At 32.3% G+C, this 20,557-nt stretch overlaps 2 protein-coding genes across 8 annotated transcripts; one reads left to right on the top strand and one right to left on the bottom strand.

Annotated features, from left to right (window-relative positions):
* Window positions 1-435: 435 nt before the first annotated feature.
* Window positions 436-5,342, top strand: LOC100777124 (L-galactose dehydrogenase). Of its 2 annotated transcripts, XR_415255.4 has the most exons (3): window positions 436-857; window positions 1,225-1,403; window positions 4,947-5,342. XR_415255.4 is itself a non-coding variant. In XM_003528360.5 (2 exons), the coding sequence occupies exons 1-2, from the start codon at window positions 486-488 to the stop codon at window positions 1,261-1,263; spliced, it is 411 nt and encodes a 136-aa protein (XP_003528408.1). In that variant the 5' UTR covers window positions 436-485; the 3' UTR covers window positions 1,264-1,586. The 2 variants fall into 2 exon arrangements, 1 of the variants encoding a protein (XP_003528408.1); XM_003528360.5 differs by lacking the exon at window positions 4,947-5,342 and having other exon boundaries at window positions 1,225-1,586.
* On the bottom strand, window positions 3,720-17,996 carry LOC100798740 (probable protein S-acyltransferase 23). 6 transcript variants are annotated; one of them, XR_005892346.1, is made up of 16 exons: window positions 17,746-17,996; window positions 15,938-16,290; window positions 15,447-15,605; window positions 14,251-14,363; window positions 13,770-13,849; window positions 13,001-13,164; window positions 11,784-11,922; window positions 11,568-11,667; window positions 9,585-9,642; window positions 8,326-8,403; window positions 8,105-8,203; window positions 7,767-7,845; window positions 7,511-7,659; window positions 5,915-6,091; window positions 4,911-5,158; window positions 3,720-4,819 (listed from the first exon to the last, which is right to left on the bottom strand). XR_005892346.1 is itself a non-coding variant. In XM_026129300.2 (15 exons), the coding sequence occupies exons 2-15, from the start codon at window positions 16,169-16,171 to the stop codon at window positions 5,123-5,125; spliced, it is 1,665 nt and encodes a 554-aa protein (XP_025985085.2). In that variant the 5' UTR covers window positions 16,172-16,311; window positions 17,746-17,996; the 3' UTR covers window positions 3,720-5,122. The 6 variants fall into 6 exon arrangements, 5 of the variants coding, with proteins under 5 accessions (XP_025985085.2, XP_040873265.1, XP_014633590.2 ...); XM_026129300.2 differs by having other exon boundaries at window positions 3,720-5,158; window positions 15,938-16,311; XM_041017331.1 differs by having other exon boundaries at window positions 3,720-5,158.
* Window positions 17,997-20,557: the final 2,561 nt, after the last annotated feature.

Raw genomic sequence — 20,557 nt, 5'->3', positions numbered from 1 at the left:
CACATTTTCAAAATTTAGTAATTTTGATCTACTATTAATCGATTATTATATTTTTAGCAGATATGACAATTCCAATCACATGTTGATACTACATTTAAAATATATATGATATTAAAGATTAAGTTGATATGACAACATATCAAGTTAATAATTTCTGTTAAAATATGAAACAAATTAACAATGGACTAAACTGTTGGATTTTAAAAATGTAGAAGAGTAATGTGCAATAAAAAAAAAAGAACAAAATTACATAGTCATAGGAACAAATGTGAATTTCAGGCTTTACATTTACAAATTACAACTGCAACCAGTGTTACATAAATTTTGCTAAGATCAAAATTATGGGTCTGAAAAAATATGTAATTAATTGGGCCTTGGGGAAAGACCACCCAGGGTTGGGTCCAGTCTACAGGTAACATTAAAAATTAAAATAGATAATCATACTTTGCAGCTTGCAAGAGGTGAGTGTGTGAGAGAACAGAGAAATGGAGCTACGTGAGCTTGGAAGAACCGTAGGATTCGGAGGTTCTCCACTGGGCAATGTCTTCGGCGATGTTTCCGAGGAAGAACCCAAAGCTTCCGTTCGCCTCGCTTTTCAATCCGGCATCAACTTCTTCGACACTTCTCCGTACTACGGAGGGACGCTGTCGGAAAAAGTGCTGGAGAAGGCACTGAAGGCTCTGGGAGCTCCGAGGAATTCGTACGTTGTGGCAACGAAGTGCGGACGGTACAAGGAGGGTTTCGATTTCAGCGCGGAGAGAGTGACGAGGAGCATTGAAGAGAGCTTGCAAAGGTTGCAGCTTGACTACGTCGATATTCTCCAATGCCACGACATCGAGTTCGGCTCCTTAGACCAGGTAACGTGTCGTTTCATATTGAGCTTGTTGCGTTTCACGAATGTGAAGTAGTAGCAGTAGTAGTGGTGCGAATTTGGTTTCACATTGGAGAATTGATTCCGAGTTTTGAATTAATTTTGCATAAATTTTCACATGTTTGAGTTCACCTGGGAGAAGAGTTGAAAATTGATTTCGAAAATTGATTCTGGGTTGAAGTACCTTTGAGTAGATTTTGCATTGGATCCAAAATTTTATAGTTAGTTTTTATAATAAGAGCACCCAAACATAAATTATATCACTTCCAAATCAATTTTAACCAATATTAATTTTGCCAATGCTTATCCCAACATGCATGCAACTGATTATTGTTGTTGTTGTTGTTGGATAGGTTCTGAATGAGACTGGGGATTTTCAGTTACGTGCTTGATAGGTGGTGCTTTCGTATTGCCATTACTGTGTGAATGACACTAGCTTGGGGGATTTGAAGGCCAAAGGGGTTGGCATTATCAATGCTTCTCCCTTGTCTATGGGCCTCCTGAATGGCATCCTGCCTCGCCGCAACTCAAGGTGTGTTTATTTTTGCACTGATAAGTGTGTGTTTGATTTTCAATTGGAAGAACTCAAAAGTATTTTTACTGTCCAAGTAACAAGTTATCCATTCTTCATTTTGTGCATTGGAATTTACAAAATTATTTTTCAACTTTTATCCAAACATATAGCCTAAATACTGCTGGTTCTGGTTTGTGTTTACATTGTCATTTGAACATAATTCAATTCACATTAGGTAGTAAAGGTCAAGGGGCATACTTCAGTGTTCTCTTAAAGCAAGCCACTGTTTAGTTTGATTATGATTATGAAACTCTATTATGTTTATTTGTAAGTGAGAATGGGAGAGAGAGTAAATAGGAAATTTATATCCATCTCATATTTTGTCAAAAGTTTGTTATTTGCGATTGAATTTCATGTGCACCTGCTGTTTTCTTATCCGAATGGAAAATGTTTTACTTTCTATGTAAGGTCTGAGAGTAGTTAATAAAAGAAAATGAAGCATTGAAATTTGAAAAAAATAACTCAAGAAAAGAAGGCCAAATTAGTCGATATATTTGTATAAAGATCGTGACTTTCACCATTCTTTTGCCAGATTAGGGAATTATCTTTATTCAAGTAGTATTGCCTTCTAGATGATATTCTCAAACATCTTTATCTTTAAACCACATTTCTATTTATATTAAAATATAAATAAAGAAAAATATAATTTAATCATAACGTAAGGGTGAAAGATGCAATAAAACTTTTATTTATATATAATATTCCTATTTCAAATCCCCCCCTCCTCATGCTTTCCTTTTTCTACTTTTATGATTTCAAAGATAATTTTTTTCTTATCTGTTGCTTTACAAGACTAATACGTGAGTCAACCAAATATTATTACTCAATTTACTTTAAAGTTAAAATTAAAATTAATTTTAATAAGATTAATTTTAAATCATTAAACAGAATTAAAAATTTATTGAGAATAATCTAAAATTAAACCATAAATATACATTAAAGAAATATTTAAAATGTGAAAATTAATTTTTTAACACAAAAATAAAACTAGTATATAATGTATACTAGAGGGTGCTTGGGCTAATTTATTTTATTATTTTTCTTTATAAAAACACTACTTTGTTCCTTATCCGTTTCCTGCTTTATTTTTTTATTTTTTACAAAGTAGTAAAAACATAGAAGCAAAGCCAAGACTTGTACATTTCATATCTCTTGGCATCAAATTTGCACTTTTCCTAGTTGTATAAAACCCACCTGTCAAGGAAAGGCTTATAGTTATAGTGCTGTTAAGAGTAAAAACAATGCTGAAAATCGCCATCTCTAATTGCTATATTTAATTGTGATAAGCTAAATAAGAGACAAAATATTAAATTACATGATTGTAATTAGTATTTTTCACTTTATGAATAATTGACAATTTTAATATTTCTTTCAGGTGATAATTCTGAAATAACTATTAAAACTACAATTATATGAAATTAACAATTTTTCCTACAAACATGAAAATAAGTCTCACGTAATTACAAAATAATTATTTGAACTCAGAGTTATGTTATATAGAAAAGATCCAGGAAGAATAATTTTCTCGAAAATATTGTTAAATGCTTGGACTGCCTGAGAAATAAATAATCGATATCAAATCTAAATCTTCTTAAAGTAATGATGAAACTGATCATTTCAGTTTAGATTTAGTTTTTATATATAAAAAGATGATTTTTGAGTCAAATTTAGAAATTTATAAGATATAAATAAAATTACTAAAAATTAAACATAGAAAAATCCTTGAATACTTCAAATAATTAAAAAATCATTGTAAATTTATTTTAAGACGTAAATATAAATTAAGTCGTGACTAAAAAAAATTATTTGACCAAAAAGTTAAGGGTGTGTTTGGTTTGCATTTTCATTTTCTGTTTTCATTTCCTGTTTTCATTTTCGGAAAATTATTTTCATTTTCAAAAGATTAGAATTCTGAAAACATGTTTGGTTTAATTTCTTGTTTTCTGTTTTCATGAAATAAAAATACTGAAAATTTATGATATATTGACTTCTTGTCTTTTTGTATTTTTAGATTTGCTTAAAATTAAACCTCAAATTTCATTTTACCCGAAATGAGGTTTCTGTTCTCAAGAAGATGAGAATTTATTGTTTTCATTTTCTGGTTGTTCTCCGTTTTCATTTTCACTGAAAATGTTTTCAGAAATCCAACCAAACACATTTTCATCACCGTTTTCTGTTTTCACTGAAAATAAAAACAGAAAACAACCAAACCAAACACCCCCTAAGAATCTGATGTATAAACTTACACTGATAGTACCTTAAAGTACCTAGACGACGGAATAAAATTTTATCCGTTCTCTCTGAGAATGTTATCCATCGGCACATACAGATAGCTCGCGGAAATTTCAGGGACTAAAAGAGTCCTATCTTTAATCAATTTAAATAATGGATTAGTGCTTCTGAATCAATAATTAATCTGATATGATTCCATTTATATTAAAAAATTTAAAATTGAAAAGGAGAAAATGGAAACGCACTTTGGTAGGGGGTGCCATTTGTGAGAGCTCTGAGCCGTCTTGAGTTTTCCAGAATCAAGTTTCGTATGCTCTGAGCCGCCGTCGCCGTCGCGTCGAACACTTCCTCAACGCCGTTAACGAACGTCACCGTTATCTGCGGCCACGCCCGAGAACCCCGATGGCACGTGCTGCGTGTTCCTGCCCTTCTTCGGCTTTCCCTTCGTTCAGAAGCTTCAGAAGTGGGCCCACCCTGCCTTCTTCGATTATCAGCTTCCCGTAACGGTCGCTGCTGTTGGCGAGGGAGACCAGCTGCGCGGCCGCGTCGGACTGGTCCTCCGCCGAGCCCATGTGGAGGACGACGATTTGCTCCCAGATGAGACGAGAGTGAAGATGAGCCGTGAGCGTGAAGAAGAGAAGTGACTCTGATATTTTTATTTATTTTAGAGTTGATTCAAAACAACATCAATTATCGGGCTGGATTTACTCAAAAGTTGGATTTGATCTAATCATCCCGATTCAGATAAATGATCGGTCTAATAATCAAATCAGCTTTATTATATCACCATCCTGGTTGAAATGAATGATCGGTCTAATAATCAAATCAGTTTTATTACGTCACTGCTTCCGACCAGGCCAAATCAAATTTTTCAACTATGATAACAAAGGCTCTCTTCTGAACGTTTAAAGTTGCACCCAACAGTTTTCATCTTTTACGAAGTTAACTACATTCTCATCTGTCTCTTATTCTCTATCAATTTGAGACTCTGACCCACATATTTAGTTGTCTCTCTCACCTACCCTTTTTACAGATAAACACCCTAAAATCACCTTCCAACCCATCTTTCACTATTGCACTTCTGTCTTCACGTGGAGCACCCAAAACCAGAATGCAAACCTCATACTTTTTCTTCCTTATTGCTGATTCAAGGCAAGGGAGTGTGAGGTGGTTCAATATGTTTGTATTTTTATTTCTGATATGCTAAAATTATGTACTGACCTTGTAATTTACCTTGTGTGTTTTGTTGTTTCTGAATCATATACCAAGAAATTATAAAGTTCACTGTCTGGGTATTGATCATGACTGAGGAAGTCATGGTTCCAAAAGATGATGACTGATTACATTCCTGGAGCTCAGGATGAGTCACCTGATTATACTCCTTCCGGACCTGAGTACCTCCCTTTAGTTGAGACGACTGGATTAGATGATGGTTGTAGCTGACCCTACGACTGAGGAGCTAGATAATGCAGTAGAGGATGCTGAAACAGGTGTGAACCCGTAGATTAGTGTGAACATATCTACCCCTCGTACATGGATAATTTAGTTCATGACTATTGATTACTGACATAGCTAGGAAGTTTGACTTCTCTTGCATTCCTTTTTGAGATGTATGATGACACTAGTTGAATGTATCTATGACTGATGGTGTAGTAGCGTTTGTTATAATGTGATGTTTACTAAAAGCTTTTGATACTATGAAGTTTAATGAAACAAGCATGATTTGATTATAAAAAGATTTTACGAGAAAATATATTTAAACTAAGTATAACATCGCAAAAAACTTACCCTATTTTTGTAATAATTAGTTTACTAATTAAAAACATATAAGGTTTAATTTAATTTAACGGGGTGTTACAGCAGCAAAAGTAAACCTCAACACCAACACCGTCAAAATCCATTGCCATTTTCCACATCTTACACATTTTTCAGTCATGCCAAGCATACCATTAAGTCAAGACATTTGTTCCAATCCTTTAAATGCATTTCCTCCTAAAGTAATGGGTATCCCACCAAACAATTGCACAACTGGCACATGAGTGTATCAAAATAATTTGTATTCTCTGATAAAAGAAAAATGTTTTATTTCTTTGTGCTCTGTAATAAAATGTACATGTGTCAGAGAATGAAATCCTAGCTGAAAATGACTATCATCTACATATCTACGAATTGGAACTATGTGATAATATAACAAAGGATGCATGGACACAGCCTGGGAGAATGTTCTAAGTTGCCACCTGCTGTAATGGAGGCCAAGCAATCTCATCATCATTTGTATAGCCGAGAAAAAGGAAGTCAGCACAATTCTTCCAACAACCGTGGTTATATGGGTTTCTGAACCGCCCATCAGGACCACGAAGGTAATCATAACGGGAGGAATTTGCTAGTTCATTTGTGGTCACATTTCGAGCTATCTGCATTACAATTTACAAACATGAAAAAACTTCTACAGTTACTATCTTGAAGGTGTTTGAGTAACAAAATGCTTGTATACAATTATGTATATTTCAAAGCTTTCACTGTGAAAAGTATTAGAGAAAATTACACCAACATCCCTGAAGTTTCATGAAATTACACAACCACCCTCTGCCTTTATTTATTGCTACACTAACCCCCCTTAATTGTTTAAAAAACGTTACACTGACAACCCCTGAAGGAAGGTTAGTGTAAATGTTAAAAAAGCAGGTAAGGTTTGTGTAATTTTACAAAACCTCAGGGAGGCTCATGTAATTTATACTCTATTAGATAAGTTGCTCAACTGAAGGAATGCTGCAAACTAATTTGACAAGATGCCATTCATGGATCTCCTTTTCCTAAAGGTGACCTTTCATTTTTGGAGAAAGGTAAGCAAATACAGAACATGAGAATTCCTGCATATGATATGGTGGGTTTTTGCAAGCGGAAACTTGTCTCTTTGACTCTTTCTCTGCAAATGGCACTATCATTTCCTAAATAAAAGGAGAGGATAAAGATGCACCATTGACTATTCTATGCTTGGTATTTATCAAATGACACAAGTAGCATGGTTTTAGGTATCTTGGATCCATCTAACAAGGTGATGGGGAATGGATGTCATGTCCCACATAGTACTAAACCCGTATGGATGAAATAGTTAAAGGCTTCAGGAATAATATTGTATGATGGCAAAGAGGCTATCAAACTCATGGAAAATTTTACTGGATAACTATCAGACCAGCAATGCTCGGTGGTAATAAATATGTTGGGCAGTGAAGCACCAAGAAAAGCATAAAATAAGAGTAGGGAATAAGAATGATATGATTGTGTGGACAAACAATATTAAAAAAGGGATAAGATTAGAATTGAATGTATTTGGGGGTTAATTGGAGTAACACTAACACCTATCAAACAGATGAGAGAACCTTGACTATAATGGTCTGATCAAGTGAGAAGAGAGGCTACAGAAAGACAGATGGAAGAATGGAAGATAATCTGATTAAAAGGAGTAGGATACAGAAAACTTTAAGTCACTAAAAAGACCTTGATCTATACTGTTTCATACAGAAAATTTGGTTATTGGGAGAAGTCGAGAACTCTACAATACCAATTTGTCCATGTAGTTAACTCGATGTAGTGGAATTAAGCCTGGTTGATGTTTGGACACTTCGGTCAAAGTAGGTGTAGTAAGATACCAGGTTTCTATCAGAAAATCTAGTCATTTTAACAAAAGGAGGCTATTTTTACTTCTTGGTAAATGTTTATTCAGTAAATATATATTAATAATTCTTTTCAGTAATTTTCCCTAATATATTTGCTGATACAGAACTAAATTATTATTGGGAAGGGAAAATGGCAACTATGGATTAAGCAATTACCATGGAAGCCTGTGTTAGCGTTAATGTCGTAGCTGCAAAAAAAACAACAGCATCCATCACCAAAAACACAACTAAACCTGGATGTTTTACTAACGCATAATGGATCCATGTTTCTCCTGCCAGTAATGCTGGTGTAGATGTCCAAATTCCTGTAATGGAAAACAAGGCAGTTAGTTGTTATATATTTCAAGTGAAACAATAAATTATACAATTTCAGTATATAGAATGGTGAAAAAAGGAGCTCTTCAAGACATACTTTGAACTGCAACGGCACCAGAAAGGGAAGAAGTCAAAGTTCCCAGGCAGATAAAAATAAAGAAATCCCTTTTGTTCCTCTGCAAGATGCATACCAAGTATGATATTAAGGCCCGTAGTATACGGACTGAGGAAAAGAAGAAAAACAGCTCTGTTTGACCAGAAAAGTCAAGTAGAGCATCTTATTTCCAAATCAAACATACTGAGGAAGTAAACAATCTTATTGATTTATCACATATCCATCTAATGTAAATAAAACCAAAAATATAAAAGAAATCCATCAGAAGAATGCACTTTTGATCTTGTGTGTAGCAATTAAAACAGCACAACACTCCTTACCTTCCCAACACAGTTAGATATCCATGGACAGTGGTGGTCGAACTGTTCCACACATCGCTTACAAGTTGGGCAATGCTTAGATCGGACAGGTCTTATTATCTGATGATACAATTCGAGAAAACCTGATAAGCGATAACTTGTTTTGAGAATTTAATAAACAGAAATGTAAGTAAAGTATCAACATTAGATTTTTTAAATACTCAAAAGAATATCATGTAAACCTTGCAGGTAGGGCAAAGTTGAGACCAATTTCCCATCCAAACAGAGGAACTATTCAGATCAATATTCAATAACGGATCCTGCAGAATATAAAACATAATGCTCACAGAATTTACATCATAAAATAAATTTAAATAAACCTATAATAAAGTAAAACATGGCATTCATTCATATAAAAGATATAAATAATCATAGGTTCTTGTCAATGCTCTGGTGAAATCTCAGGGAGTGGCATCAAGTATTCCATTCCCTCACATGCAACAGAATTTATGCACAAAATATATCCGTTGTCTGCTGATATAAATAAAACCAAGTCATTTCCAACTACTCCCTCCGTGCCTTTTTATAAGACATTGTTTTGAAATTTTTTTGTCCCTTTTTATAAGACTCTTTTTTACTTGTCCATTAGATTAATTATCTTTTACTAAAATACTGTTAGTTAATTTAGGTAATAAATAATAGACGCTATGAATTGTCTCTTTCTCTCTCTCTCTCTCTCTCTCTCTCTCTTATGAGGATTGGAGAATGGAAGAGTTTAGTTTTAAAAATTAAAACCCCACTACTATTATTCTCTCTCTATGCATTAATTACTTAAGGGTAATTTTGGAAAAATAATACAATTACTATTAGGAACCTACTTTCAGCACAAGGATTGATTCCCACACAATGTCTCACAGAAGCACTTAGAGAGTGATAGAGAGAAAGAATGAATCTGTTTGTATCAAGCAAGAACTCTGTAACAGAACCAAGTACACAAGGTACCCCAAAGGAGCATTCTACTTTCACACCGGTTTCCCAGCCAACAACAACAATTAGAATTCACAACCCCTCGCACTGTCCCAAGTGGCTTATTTATAAAAGCCCCTAATTTACACCTTTGCCCTTTCTCCTATAATAGATCTTTAAGGTCTGTTAGGGCATTTCTAAAGGAAGTTCTGCTTCATGCCTAACAATTACAAACAAATTTAATGCTGATAACTAAATTAACCAACTTTCTTAGTAAGTGTAAATTAGTCAATGATGTCTTATAATTAGGGAGGGTGTGAGTATATGATATCTAAGTTATAATAAATGTAGTATAATAGCAATGTCCATGTTTATGTCTCAACATACTACCATGAAGTCATTAATAAGAAAAAGAGGACCCATGTAATATGATAGTTTCCCTGATAAAATCCGGTTTGTGGGTGCAAGTCTTTTCTTCGTAACAATCATCACTCGAAAGCAACATTCTTTTAAACAACCACAAAGGACTGCATACCTCAGTATCACTTTGAGTACCCAAGTCTCCCGGTCGTTTTATATAACCAGGATCTTTACTGCATAGGATTGAAATAACATTAATAAATTAGTGTTGATGGAAAGTTTAGAATTAAACTCCAATATTTTTTTCTGATATTTCAGGACAATTGTCATGTTTAATAATGGATATAACAACCATATTGTGTGAATGTGGACAGCAAATGAAAATAAACCAAATAAAAGAATAACAAAATATATTAAAAAAATTAGTACTGAACACAACTTGCCAAGAAAATGCCACGTGATTACCAAACAATGCAGAAAAATAACTACCCCATTTAAAAAATTCAATGCACAAGAGAAACACTTCCCAAATTCAGGTACTGGGCAAAGTCATAAAATAATTATACTATCAATAAACATTTAGCAATTCTGCATTCAAAAGAATTTCTTATTCTTATATTCGTTTCCTTTCCATTCCAACTCCTACTTTCCATCATCTTATGTCCAGTGTTGTTAAATAGCAGCCATGGTCCCATCACCCATGACATTGCAGAATGGCCACTTTTGATATAGCAGCTACGGAGGAAAAAGCAGTAGTTACTCCCTTTAAAAAAAAAAATTAAAACCCCAACATGGAGACCATCAACAGACATTCAACATGTGTTGGACACTGAAATTTTAAATGCAGCGTCATGTCTTCTCAAACCCAACACTGGAGATCCTTTTGACTGAACACCTACATCGCCGCGATCCACTGATTTGATTATCGCAATAAGCTCTGTTCATGAGTCCCTGTTTCTTTGTTTTTCCTTCTTTCTCCATTTTTTTGTTTCTCAATGTTTTCTGAGTCTCTTTATTCCTGTGTTTTGTATCTCTCTGTTCCTCTCTTTCGTCTCTGAACTTATGCTGAGGTTTATGATATTATCCCTAAAGTTTGTGGATTGTGTACTTATGGTGATATTGATTTCATACATAGTTGTTACATTATGTTTCTAGTTTATTCTTGATTGATGTAATTATTTTTATTTTATTTTATTTTATTCTGCAGTTTCTTTAGTATACTTTTCGTACATATGCATTTTCATTATAGCTGTCATGCTTCTATCATAGGTCTCAATTACATTCACCATACTTTTATGGCAGATTTTTGCTTGACAGAGGAGCCACCATCTGTCATTAGTAACATTACTTATATATCCTAAATTTAATCCGGAGGGGAAATAGCACATCGCAGGCAAATTCCTAGTTCATATTTTCAGTCAAATCAAATTCTTTTACATTACATGATATAAACCAAATGGAGTCTGCAAGGTCTCAAGTCACTGGAAACAATCCCAGGTCAGTCGATTGGGCAGTAATTCATAAAACTTTTACAGTTGTATCATTGTTGATGAGGCAAAGGTCATGCCACCAGTTACACTACTTCAACGTAACAAAATATTGACTAGTTTCAGACTTTTCAGTTAGTTAACTAAGTAGAGGAAAGGCTGTAATGAAAAAGGAGTGAGGGAAACCAAGAGAGGGGACTATCATGTATTTATGGAATTCATCGGAGGGAAGTGTTCCAGGTCCCAAGGTATCCATTTCAGTCCATGTTCATCCCTACCTTATTCAAGAATCAGATTGATACAGGATTTTGAGATTTAGGATTCCAATCAATAAATTCAGATTTTTTCTTACTGTTATGGTAAATAGTAATAAACAGACTGCCAGAAACAGAAATGATTATTCTCCAATTCTTCTTCAGTGAAAGAGTTCCAATATGACTTGAGGATGCAAAGAAAATGAAACACTAGTCACATTTTGGTCCTAACTCTTGGATCCAACTTCTGAGTTCCTACAGAACTTTATTGGAGCATTCACATTATCACAACAGGCATGCATCAGCAGAAGGTATTCATTCAAAAGCATAATATCACACAAATACGAAGAAAGTACATATATTTATATTACCATATCACACACAAAAACAGAACATATACATAACACAGAAGATTACCTACTACACTTGTAGAACATAATCAGGGAACCAACGGCCGAAGAAAGCGCCGTCCATGCCCAAAGTCCAACAACGGCAGTAATCTTTTTAAGGTTAGGAGCTGGCATTAGTGGAAAATATTCAATCAAGGTAAGTCATCACAAAAAACTCAGGTAATGACTAATGAGTGCACGTGTGTGTGTAGTATTGTAAATTGGAATACAATTTTTAATGTACCTGCAACGACTGAGTTGATGAAGAGGATCGAGAGAAAGATTATAGTACAAAATAAGATGGGAGCATAACCAATATCTGTCACTATCCCACTACACAGTTTCCCTTTCCAGTAGTTTCTACTAGCCCGTTGTTGATTTGACTGCAAAAATAAAACACTATATTCAGTTACAGAGCCAATAAGAGTATAACTGCATAAACAAAGTGCAATAAGTCACTGGTCCTGTGCAATTTTCAGAAGCAAAATGTGATAGTTTAAGCTAACAGTCTCAAATTAATCCATCAATTTCAGAAGGATAAAGAAACTCAAAGTTCCACTATGGTAAATTATTCTGTCAGTCAAGACTCGAGCATACCACGGTAAGTAGCAATGCAAAATAAAGCAAAGAACTATCGGTAGTTCAATTCTGTAATGGCAGAACTCTGTCTACTTAAGCTAAGGTCAATCAGGTACAAGGATATCAAAATGGAGATCTAACGTAGGATCGGTAGGGGGGTGAAATGTGAAAATTGTTGGACCGTAACATGAATTGTAATATCCAACTTAAAATACAAATTATATTATATATACATATAAAATAACATAAATAAGCAAAATAACCTTAAAACATAATAAACATTTAACAAAATTTCAATTAAAAATACATAAAAAAAGTGCTAGTCACAAATGAAGTAAAAATTATAACTTGTAACATATAAAGAATTTTATTTACCTACTTTAGAAAAACAATACTCCCTCCAGTCTTGAATATAAGCAAAAAAAAAAAAAAATTTACACCAATTAAAAAAGTAAGTTAGCATCATTTAATTGTATCAATCTCATTCAAAAAACAAACTTTTTTTCTAAACTACTCTTCCATGGAACTTGATATCAAGAATAAAAGGAAGACATTGAGCATAAACTGTTTCTTATTGGCCCTCATTATTTTAAAATAAAACTGTTAATTTCAGCACAAGGTTAGGTAGGACTGTGCATTGTCCATACTTCATGCCAAATGGGTTCTTGCATGAGGAGTCGTATTAGATATAAATATCATTAATGTGTCTTCACCCAATAACTCAAGTTTTGGGATAGTTGGTTCAGAGATGTATGTTTACCCATGATCTCCTGCACTTAGCAAAACTAAATTTAACAATGTTTATTAATTACCACAAGTCTCATCAAGAATGTTCTTAAAAAAGTACATAACCAACACCCTCATTAATCCAATGTTACGTACAAGGAAAGGAGCGACATGCCGATGACCTTTATCATATGCAAGCTGTACAGGTGTGTTCCCAGAATTGTCCTTCACCATCAGTTCTTCCTTTGTGCCTGCATGTACAAGCACAGTGCATGCCTCTGCATTTCCTCTTAATGCAGCCCAGTGCAACGGTGTACAACCTAAACAAGTTTAATTGAGTATTATCACATAAAAGAAAAGCAAAATGACCAACAGAACTACACCTTAATGCCAAAACCAACCTGTTTCAAAAGTATTAATCAAAAAACTTTAACCTAATGTAATAATAATAACATTCAAACTTTTATGACTATATCATCAAATGTCAAGAACATAAAAACTCAAATATGTGTGCCAAACAAACTCTTGAAACTATAGGGAGGAGGACTGAAGCATCCTAAATTTCACATAGATAAGTCCAGCATACAAACCCCTTGAACCAGCAATATCAAGATCACGGAATCATTGTGTACATGATACCAATAGTAATGCATAATAATAATTAAATCTAGTTCAATCTCATATAGTATTATTCATGCAAAGTGGCCTAGTACTTATTACCAAAAATACCAATCCTATATAACATGGACTGCCCTCCTAAGTGATAGCTAATCTTAGCATATGATAGAATGACTTCAAATATGTTTATGTTGGACTGGTCTCGACCAAATACTAAAAACTAGAGAAAAAAGACCTTATGATATAAAGAATATATAATTGAGAACTTGTAAAAATGTAAGGGAAATTAAACGCTAACTTGGCATACCATCTTTATCTTGTCTTCCTTGACTTGCATCTCTAAATAGAAGCAATCTTATTGTGTCAGCAAATCCCTTATATGCAGCCCTGTCCATGAGAACTAATAAGTCAAAAAACCAAGGAAAAAAATCAACATCTTCAATGGATTTTCTGAATACACAACCATAATCAACAATCATTTAGGGTGAGCTTCAACAATTTGACACAACAAATTTACAACCCTAAAGTACTTCAAAACAATTTGAAGAGCAGGGAAACATTCCATTGGTCAATACTCCGTTAAATTAATTAGTTTAGGATTAGGAAAAAAGACATACAGTTTAGCCAAAGCATAATCTGGTTATGTATTTAAATGAGTTTAACTAATTTTATGAGTGCATTAAAAGCAAAAGAACATGCAAATTGTGGAACCATGACATTGACAATCAAATCATTATCAAAATAAGGTTTCTTCATCATGCATAGCAATCAAAAGGTTCATGGCATACCAATGAAGAGGACTCCATCCATCATTATCAGGCACATCAAAATCAGCATGGTACTTTACTACAATATGATTTAAGAAAGCTGCCTGTCCATATTGTGCAGCAACATGAACTGCCTGCAGGAACCATTTAACTATGAAAATAGCACAAAACTGGAAACATTTAAACAGGTGGTAAGCAGAATAAGTCCAGGGTTTTCCTTATATAGGAACAGGTGTAGACCAATCTCACACAATAACCCACTTGCTCACTTCTTTTGTACCCAAATACCAATACAATTTATAAGAATTTATATTCATTAAAAAAAAACACTAAATTGACAATAATTAAAATGTAGATAGCTTTTTGTAATCATTATAAGTAATTTTTAATAATTTATTTTATTCTTATTGACAAAATATTGAAACATTCACAAGTCAAAGTTTCATAAACTAAACTCATCTTGCTTCTTTTTACCTAACATATATTGCTTGTTAGCTTACACAACATAAATGATTATGTTTATACACACAAACACATATAGGGATTTGCTAACATACACCAACTTGTTTATTAGTTGGAGTACGTGTCCAAGCTACACCGTCGATGTATTTTAAGATAATCTCTAGTTATAACTTGCTAACTCACTCCCAACTAAAAAACAACTAAACAAGTATGTGTACATTAGCAATCCCCACAAGCACTTGCTATCGTATACACACTTTTTTTTAGTTGGAGTACGTTAGCAAGCTACACTATTGGTGTATTTTAAACTCTAGTTATGACTTGCTAAGTACTCCAACTAAAAATGAGTATGTGTACATTAGCAAATCCATCTCTCTCTCTCTCTCTCTCTCTCTCTCTCTCTCTATATATATATATATATATATATATATATATATTACAACTTTAATCAATAAGTCAGGGAAAGTTTTGATACTCAGACATCCAGATAAAACAAATAAGGAATAAAATTGGGTATACAGTCACTATTCAGACCTACGGATTTGGATATGGATGATTAACTTTAGAAAACAGCTGGGGGCATAAGGTGAAAAGATGTCAATGATTCAAACTAGGATATGAATTTGAACGCAGGAATTTTTATTTTGTTAAAACCCCCCAACCCATGCCTGCCTTACTGACTTCCCTACTTACAGAAAATAAGCAAATCCTCCTGAAATGATGCAACTTATCCATTTACACAATTGTTGACTAACATGAGTAGAGTGCACTACCCGGTATCCATTTACGTCTGCAGCTTCAACCCGAGCACCGTTCTCCACGAGCACATCAGCAGCTAGAGTTGAACCACGAACCGCCGCCCAGTGCAATGCCGTTTGTTGCATGTTGTCTTTAGCATTGACATCCGCCCCATGCTTCATAACAAGCACAGTTCAAAATTAAAGCACATTCAACCTAAATCAATTCATAAGTATACACAATATGTAATATATATATAAATATAACAATCAAACGCAAAGTCCTTCCACATAAATTAACTTCACTGAGAGTTACGAAAACTGTTAATTTCTTAAACGACACATAGCCTCCCAAAGAAGAAAAATACAAACTTGCTGCATATGGAGGCGAAACCAACTTAAATTTAAAAAGTAAAAATGAAACGCCCAATTCTGTTATCACCAATTCTGAGCTAAAGCACTTACTTACACAAACATCAAAAAACGAAGCGAAAAAAGGGGGGAATTACCTGAATGAGATAGTGCGCAATGTCGTGGAAGTTGTTAAGCGAGGCCCATTGAAGAGCGTAATAGCCGTTAGAATCGGGAAGAGAGACGGAGGCGCCGTCTTGTTCGACGAAGGTTCTCAATTTGTTGAAGTCGCCGTGAGCAGAGGCGGTGAAGATGTCGAGGATTGGAGGCTGGTCGTTGTTGGGTTTGGAGACCGATGATGATGAAACCACCTCGATCTCCGAGGAAGCCATGGAAATTGGTTAGGGTTTGGAATTGGGATTGGAGAAAGAAAGTGTGAGAGAATGAGAATGTGTGTTCCTTTTCCTTCCCCAGTTAGTTCCTCCCACTCTCCCTCACTTCATCCTTGATTCTTCCACAACAAGAATAGTCCCTCAATCAGACACAACAAGAAAGAAAAATAATTGTTTATTTTTTATTTTTAAATTAATAAAATAGAGTTATTAATTCTATGATATACATTAAAGTTTTAATTTTTAGTTTCTTGGGTTCAGTTATTTTTATTTTATTTTTCCAGATTATTAAATCCTAATTAATCTAATTAAGATTGAGTTGAGATTAGACTAAAATAATAAATATTTAAATTTAAATCGATTCAAAATAAAAATAGAAGAATCACTCAAAATAAAAATAGAAGAATCACTCAAAAAGTTAAAAATCGAACTACAACATTCATATTAGTTTAATGTTAGATATTTTATGTATGTATCACTTGAATTTCATAATATTTTATAATTTTATGTATATAAAATTTATATAATGTATATTACTTTTTTTTTCAATATTTCTTTAAGATATTTTTGATTTAAAATAGATGAAATTTTGTAGATTTTTATTGTAGAAAATTTAACATATTAATAAGTTTTATAAATTATTATCAATAATTTTTAATATAATTTTATTTAAAATAGGAAAAAATATATAAATTTTAATGAAATAATATTTTAATAAAAATCGTAAAAACATAAACAAATCAAACTACAAAATAATGGTTTGATTTGATTTGGATTTTATTTTAAATAAAATCAAATTTCATATATCTTTTTAATGTGATTTGGATGACTTTTCAATAAAAAAAATTAAATTAAACTAAATCGCGAACACTCTTAAAAAACATATCAAACCTTATTCTTATATATTTTGATGTTAAAAGTTATTGTAAATGGATTAATAATATTTAATAAAACTAAAATGTCCTTATTTAATACATTAATTATTGATATTGTGAATCTGTGATGTGTTGTTCTATGAATAAAATCAATTTTAAAAGCATAAAGGAAAGCTTATTTCTCAAACTATGAGTAAATCAATCTTATCCAATGCAAATTCACTTTCATCTCACTCAAATTTTATTCAAACGAAACAACGTTACGCCCACGATGATGAAACATAATCCTAAGCAATACTGTTTTCAAAATCAGAAACACAGGAGAGGGTACATGTAACATGATGCTGACTGAGATAGACTCTTGTAATAAATTTCCATTAGCCCATAGCTAAAAGATAAACAAAAAATTAATGTTAACATTTAAAAAAAAAAAAAAACAAAAACTTTTAACTAACCAGTGCCATAGAATTAGTTTAGTTTTGTGCAACTTGAGCCAATAACAAGAAGAAAAGGTTATGAGAAATTGTTACATCTACATGTTAATCTTCTGTAAATGAGGGTACTTACAAGCTCATATGAAATTTACATAACCAATTGAAGAAAACAAAAGAGGAGATAAAAAAAAAAAAAAAAGGCAATAAAGTATTATAAAGGAACAATTAAGACTAGCAGCTGCAAAGTTGAAGGGCTTCTTCGAACCTCTTATTTTCTGATCTTGCTTTGGGCACGGGGTTGTATTTGGCAACCCATTTGAATGCAGAGGCTTTCAAACTAGAATAATAAGTTGTTGCAGATGATGATGATGATGAGGGTGCGTGTGTTTTGCCATTGTGAGAGAGCAAAAGCATTGCTGCTGTAGGTGCCATAGATAAAAGATAAAGCCAAAGTGATGTGAAATTTGAAATCAAGCCACGTTGAGGAAATAACTTGTTCTGTATATACTTGCTATTATATTTATACTCAGGGAAAGTGCATCAGAGTATCTGCGGGCTACTCTTTACCTGTTTCTTCTTAGCAAAGGGTGGAAATTCAAGGGGTGTAAAACCATGGAAAAATGAAACTGTTGACTGGTTTTGTCTCTTTTCCAAATGAATTTATAATTTAAAGTTATTTAATATTCATACAATAACATTATTATTATTATTATTATTATTATTTTATCAAAATAGGAGTTTATTTTATTTTTTCTCTATTATAAAATTTACTTGTACTTATATAATTTGTATTTCTTAAATTTAAATAGCTTTTACAGCTTCAATAATGAAAGGCACAAGAGTCATACAAATATATAAATAATGATAATTCATAATAAATACAACCGGGTTTTAAATATAAGCAATAAAAGTTTTTTATTTTTTATTTTAAATATAAGTAAATCTCAGATATTTATGTCTTATTTTATGAAATTCTTTAAAATATCTTTCATTCAATAAAGTTAAATATTTTTTTATGTTTGATATCAAGTTTCAATAATAAAAGATAATTTTAAAAAAATAACATGATTTTTTTAAATAAAATAACATAATTTAATAAAATTGACTAATTTTCTTAATAAATATGAAATATATCTTTTTTTTCTTATAATTGAAATTGAAGGAGTAATAAATACTGAATAAAAAAAAATTGATATAACATGATTTTTTATTGTCTAGACTACACTAAATCACACACATATTTTCATTAAAAAAAACATGAAATTAGATACCTGTGTTCAAATAAAAAATAAAAAGAACAAATAGCTCGTGCATTAAAAGAAAAGGTTGAACCAACATTATAAACTGCCAAGGCTACTTGGAACCTCCAATCTACCTACCATGCAGTGAGCTTGAATCATGTTCTATGATCCTGTTTTGGGAACAGGATTGTATTTGGTAACCCAGTTTCGTGCAGAACCTTTCAACCCAGAATAAGTTATTGCACAAGAGGATAAGTATCATAGTCATGATGGGACACGTGTTTTTTTGTCCTTGTGAGAGAACAAGAGCAATTGTGCTGTAGGTGTCATAGTCTCATACATAAGCCAAAATGATGTGAAATCAACCCATGCAGGATAAATTAAGGTAATATTATTTTGTATCTATCTATAACATCTGAAACATTATAAAATGAAAATATCCATTTTCATTTTCACATTTTAGATTTTTTTTTTCTAACTATATTGTTATTATATTTTAACTGTATAAAAAAAAATCGTCCTACCAATCACATAATATAAAATTCAAATTTAAAGTAATTCGAGATTATTTAATATTATGAACTACATTATTATTATTATTATTATTATGCTTTAACTGTAAATAAAAAATACCCTATCAACGACAAGAAAAATCCAAACTTAATGTAATTTCATAGTATCATTTCTTATTTAAAGTCTATCTTTTTGGTCCCTCCCTCTTTTATTTTTTTTTAAAAAAAAAATATGAAAAACAGTCTGTGGGCGTCTCGTTACTAGTTTCTTAGAATTAATGTTTTGCAAAGTAGCCAAGGTTGGAAATCTTACGAGTTTAAAACCATGGAAAGTGGAAAACTGTCTACTCCTGCTGATTCTGTCACTTCTTCGAATGAATTGTCTAACTTTAACTTATATAACTTCCTCTAAAAAAAAAACTTCTATAACTACAATAATGAATGTCATAATATAATAATAGATATACAAAGTAAACAAATTTTCAAAATAAATTAATTGTTTTCCTGACAGGTGAACTAGAATTGTTTTCCCGACATAATGACTAAACTTCATCCGAACAAATAAAACAAGATTATGTCAAGATTTCTTTTTAAAGAAGGGGAAGATTATGTCAAGATAAAAAATATAAAACTCAGACAGTTGAGAAAACTTACAGTAGAATAATAAGATTTAAAAGAATATGATAGGCAAAATAGTTAAAAAAACAAATTAGGGAACCTATAGAAAAATGGATAATAACATTTTTTGGATAGATAATTAATGTAAGGTTCCTTATTATGCAAATGTATGAAGAAAATCATTATACACAGTTCCTTACACATGTTAAAAGACTACTTTTGAATTCGAACTCATAACCCACCCGTCATCAAAGCACACCACCTTTATGGTTGTTCCAGGATGCACCCTCTTTTTATTAAAATAAAAATAGATACCTTAAATATATATATATATATATATATATTTTTAAAAAAACTATATAGATTTACCCAAAAGTATTTAGTAAGAATATAAATAAAAAGACTACAATTCTATGCAAATTTTATCAGCAATATCAGTAATTCAATTAGAGTTGTCACTTTTAATAAAACTTTATTCAAACATCATCCTATAACCCAATGAATTGATCTCGTAACTATGCTAGTAAGAACATTCTCAGTCAAAGATAACAAAATCAGAAGGGTAAATAAAAAATGCATTACTGAACAAAGTAAATTTTGGACTAATTGATATATCACATGTATTTACAACGTTATGTCCAAGAATGATGGTGAATAATCTCTAGCAGAGCAGAGGATACAAGCTACCAATATAGACTAGTGATTA

The sequence above is a fragment of the Glycine max genome, chromosome 7, assembly GCF_000004515.6.
Source record: "Glycine max cultivar Williams 82 chromosome 7, Glycine_max_v4.0, whole genome shotgun sequence".
Taxonomy (NCBI): domain Eukaryota; kingdom Viridiplantae; phylum Streptophyta; class Magnoliopsida; order Fabales; family Fabaceae; genus Glycine; species Glycine max.
This window is presented reverse-complemented; position numbering and strand designations above follow the sequence as displayed.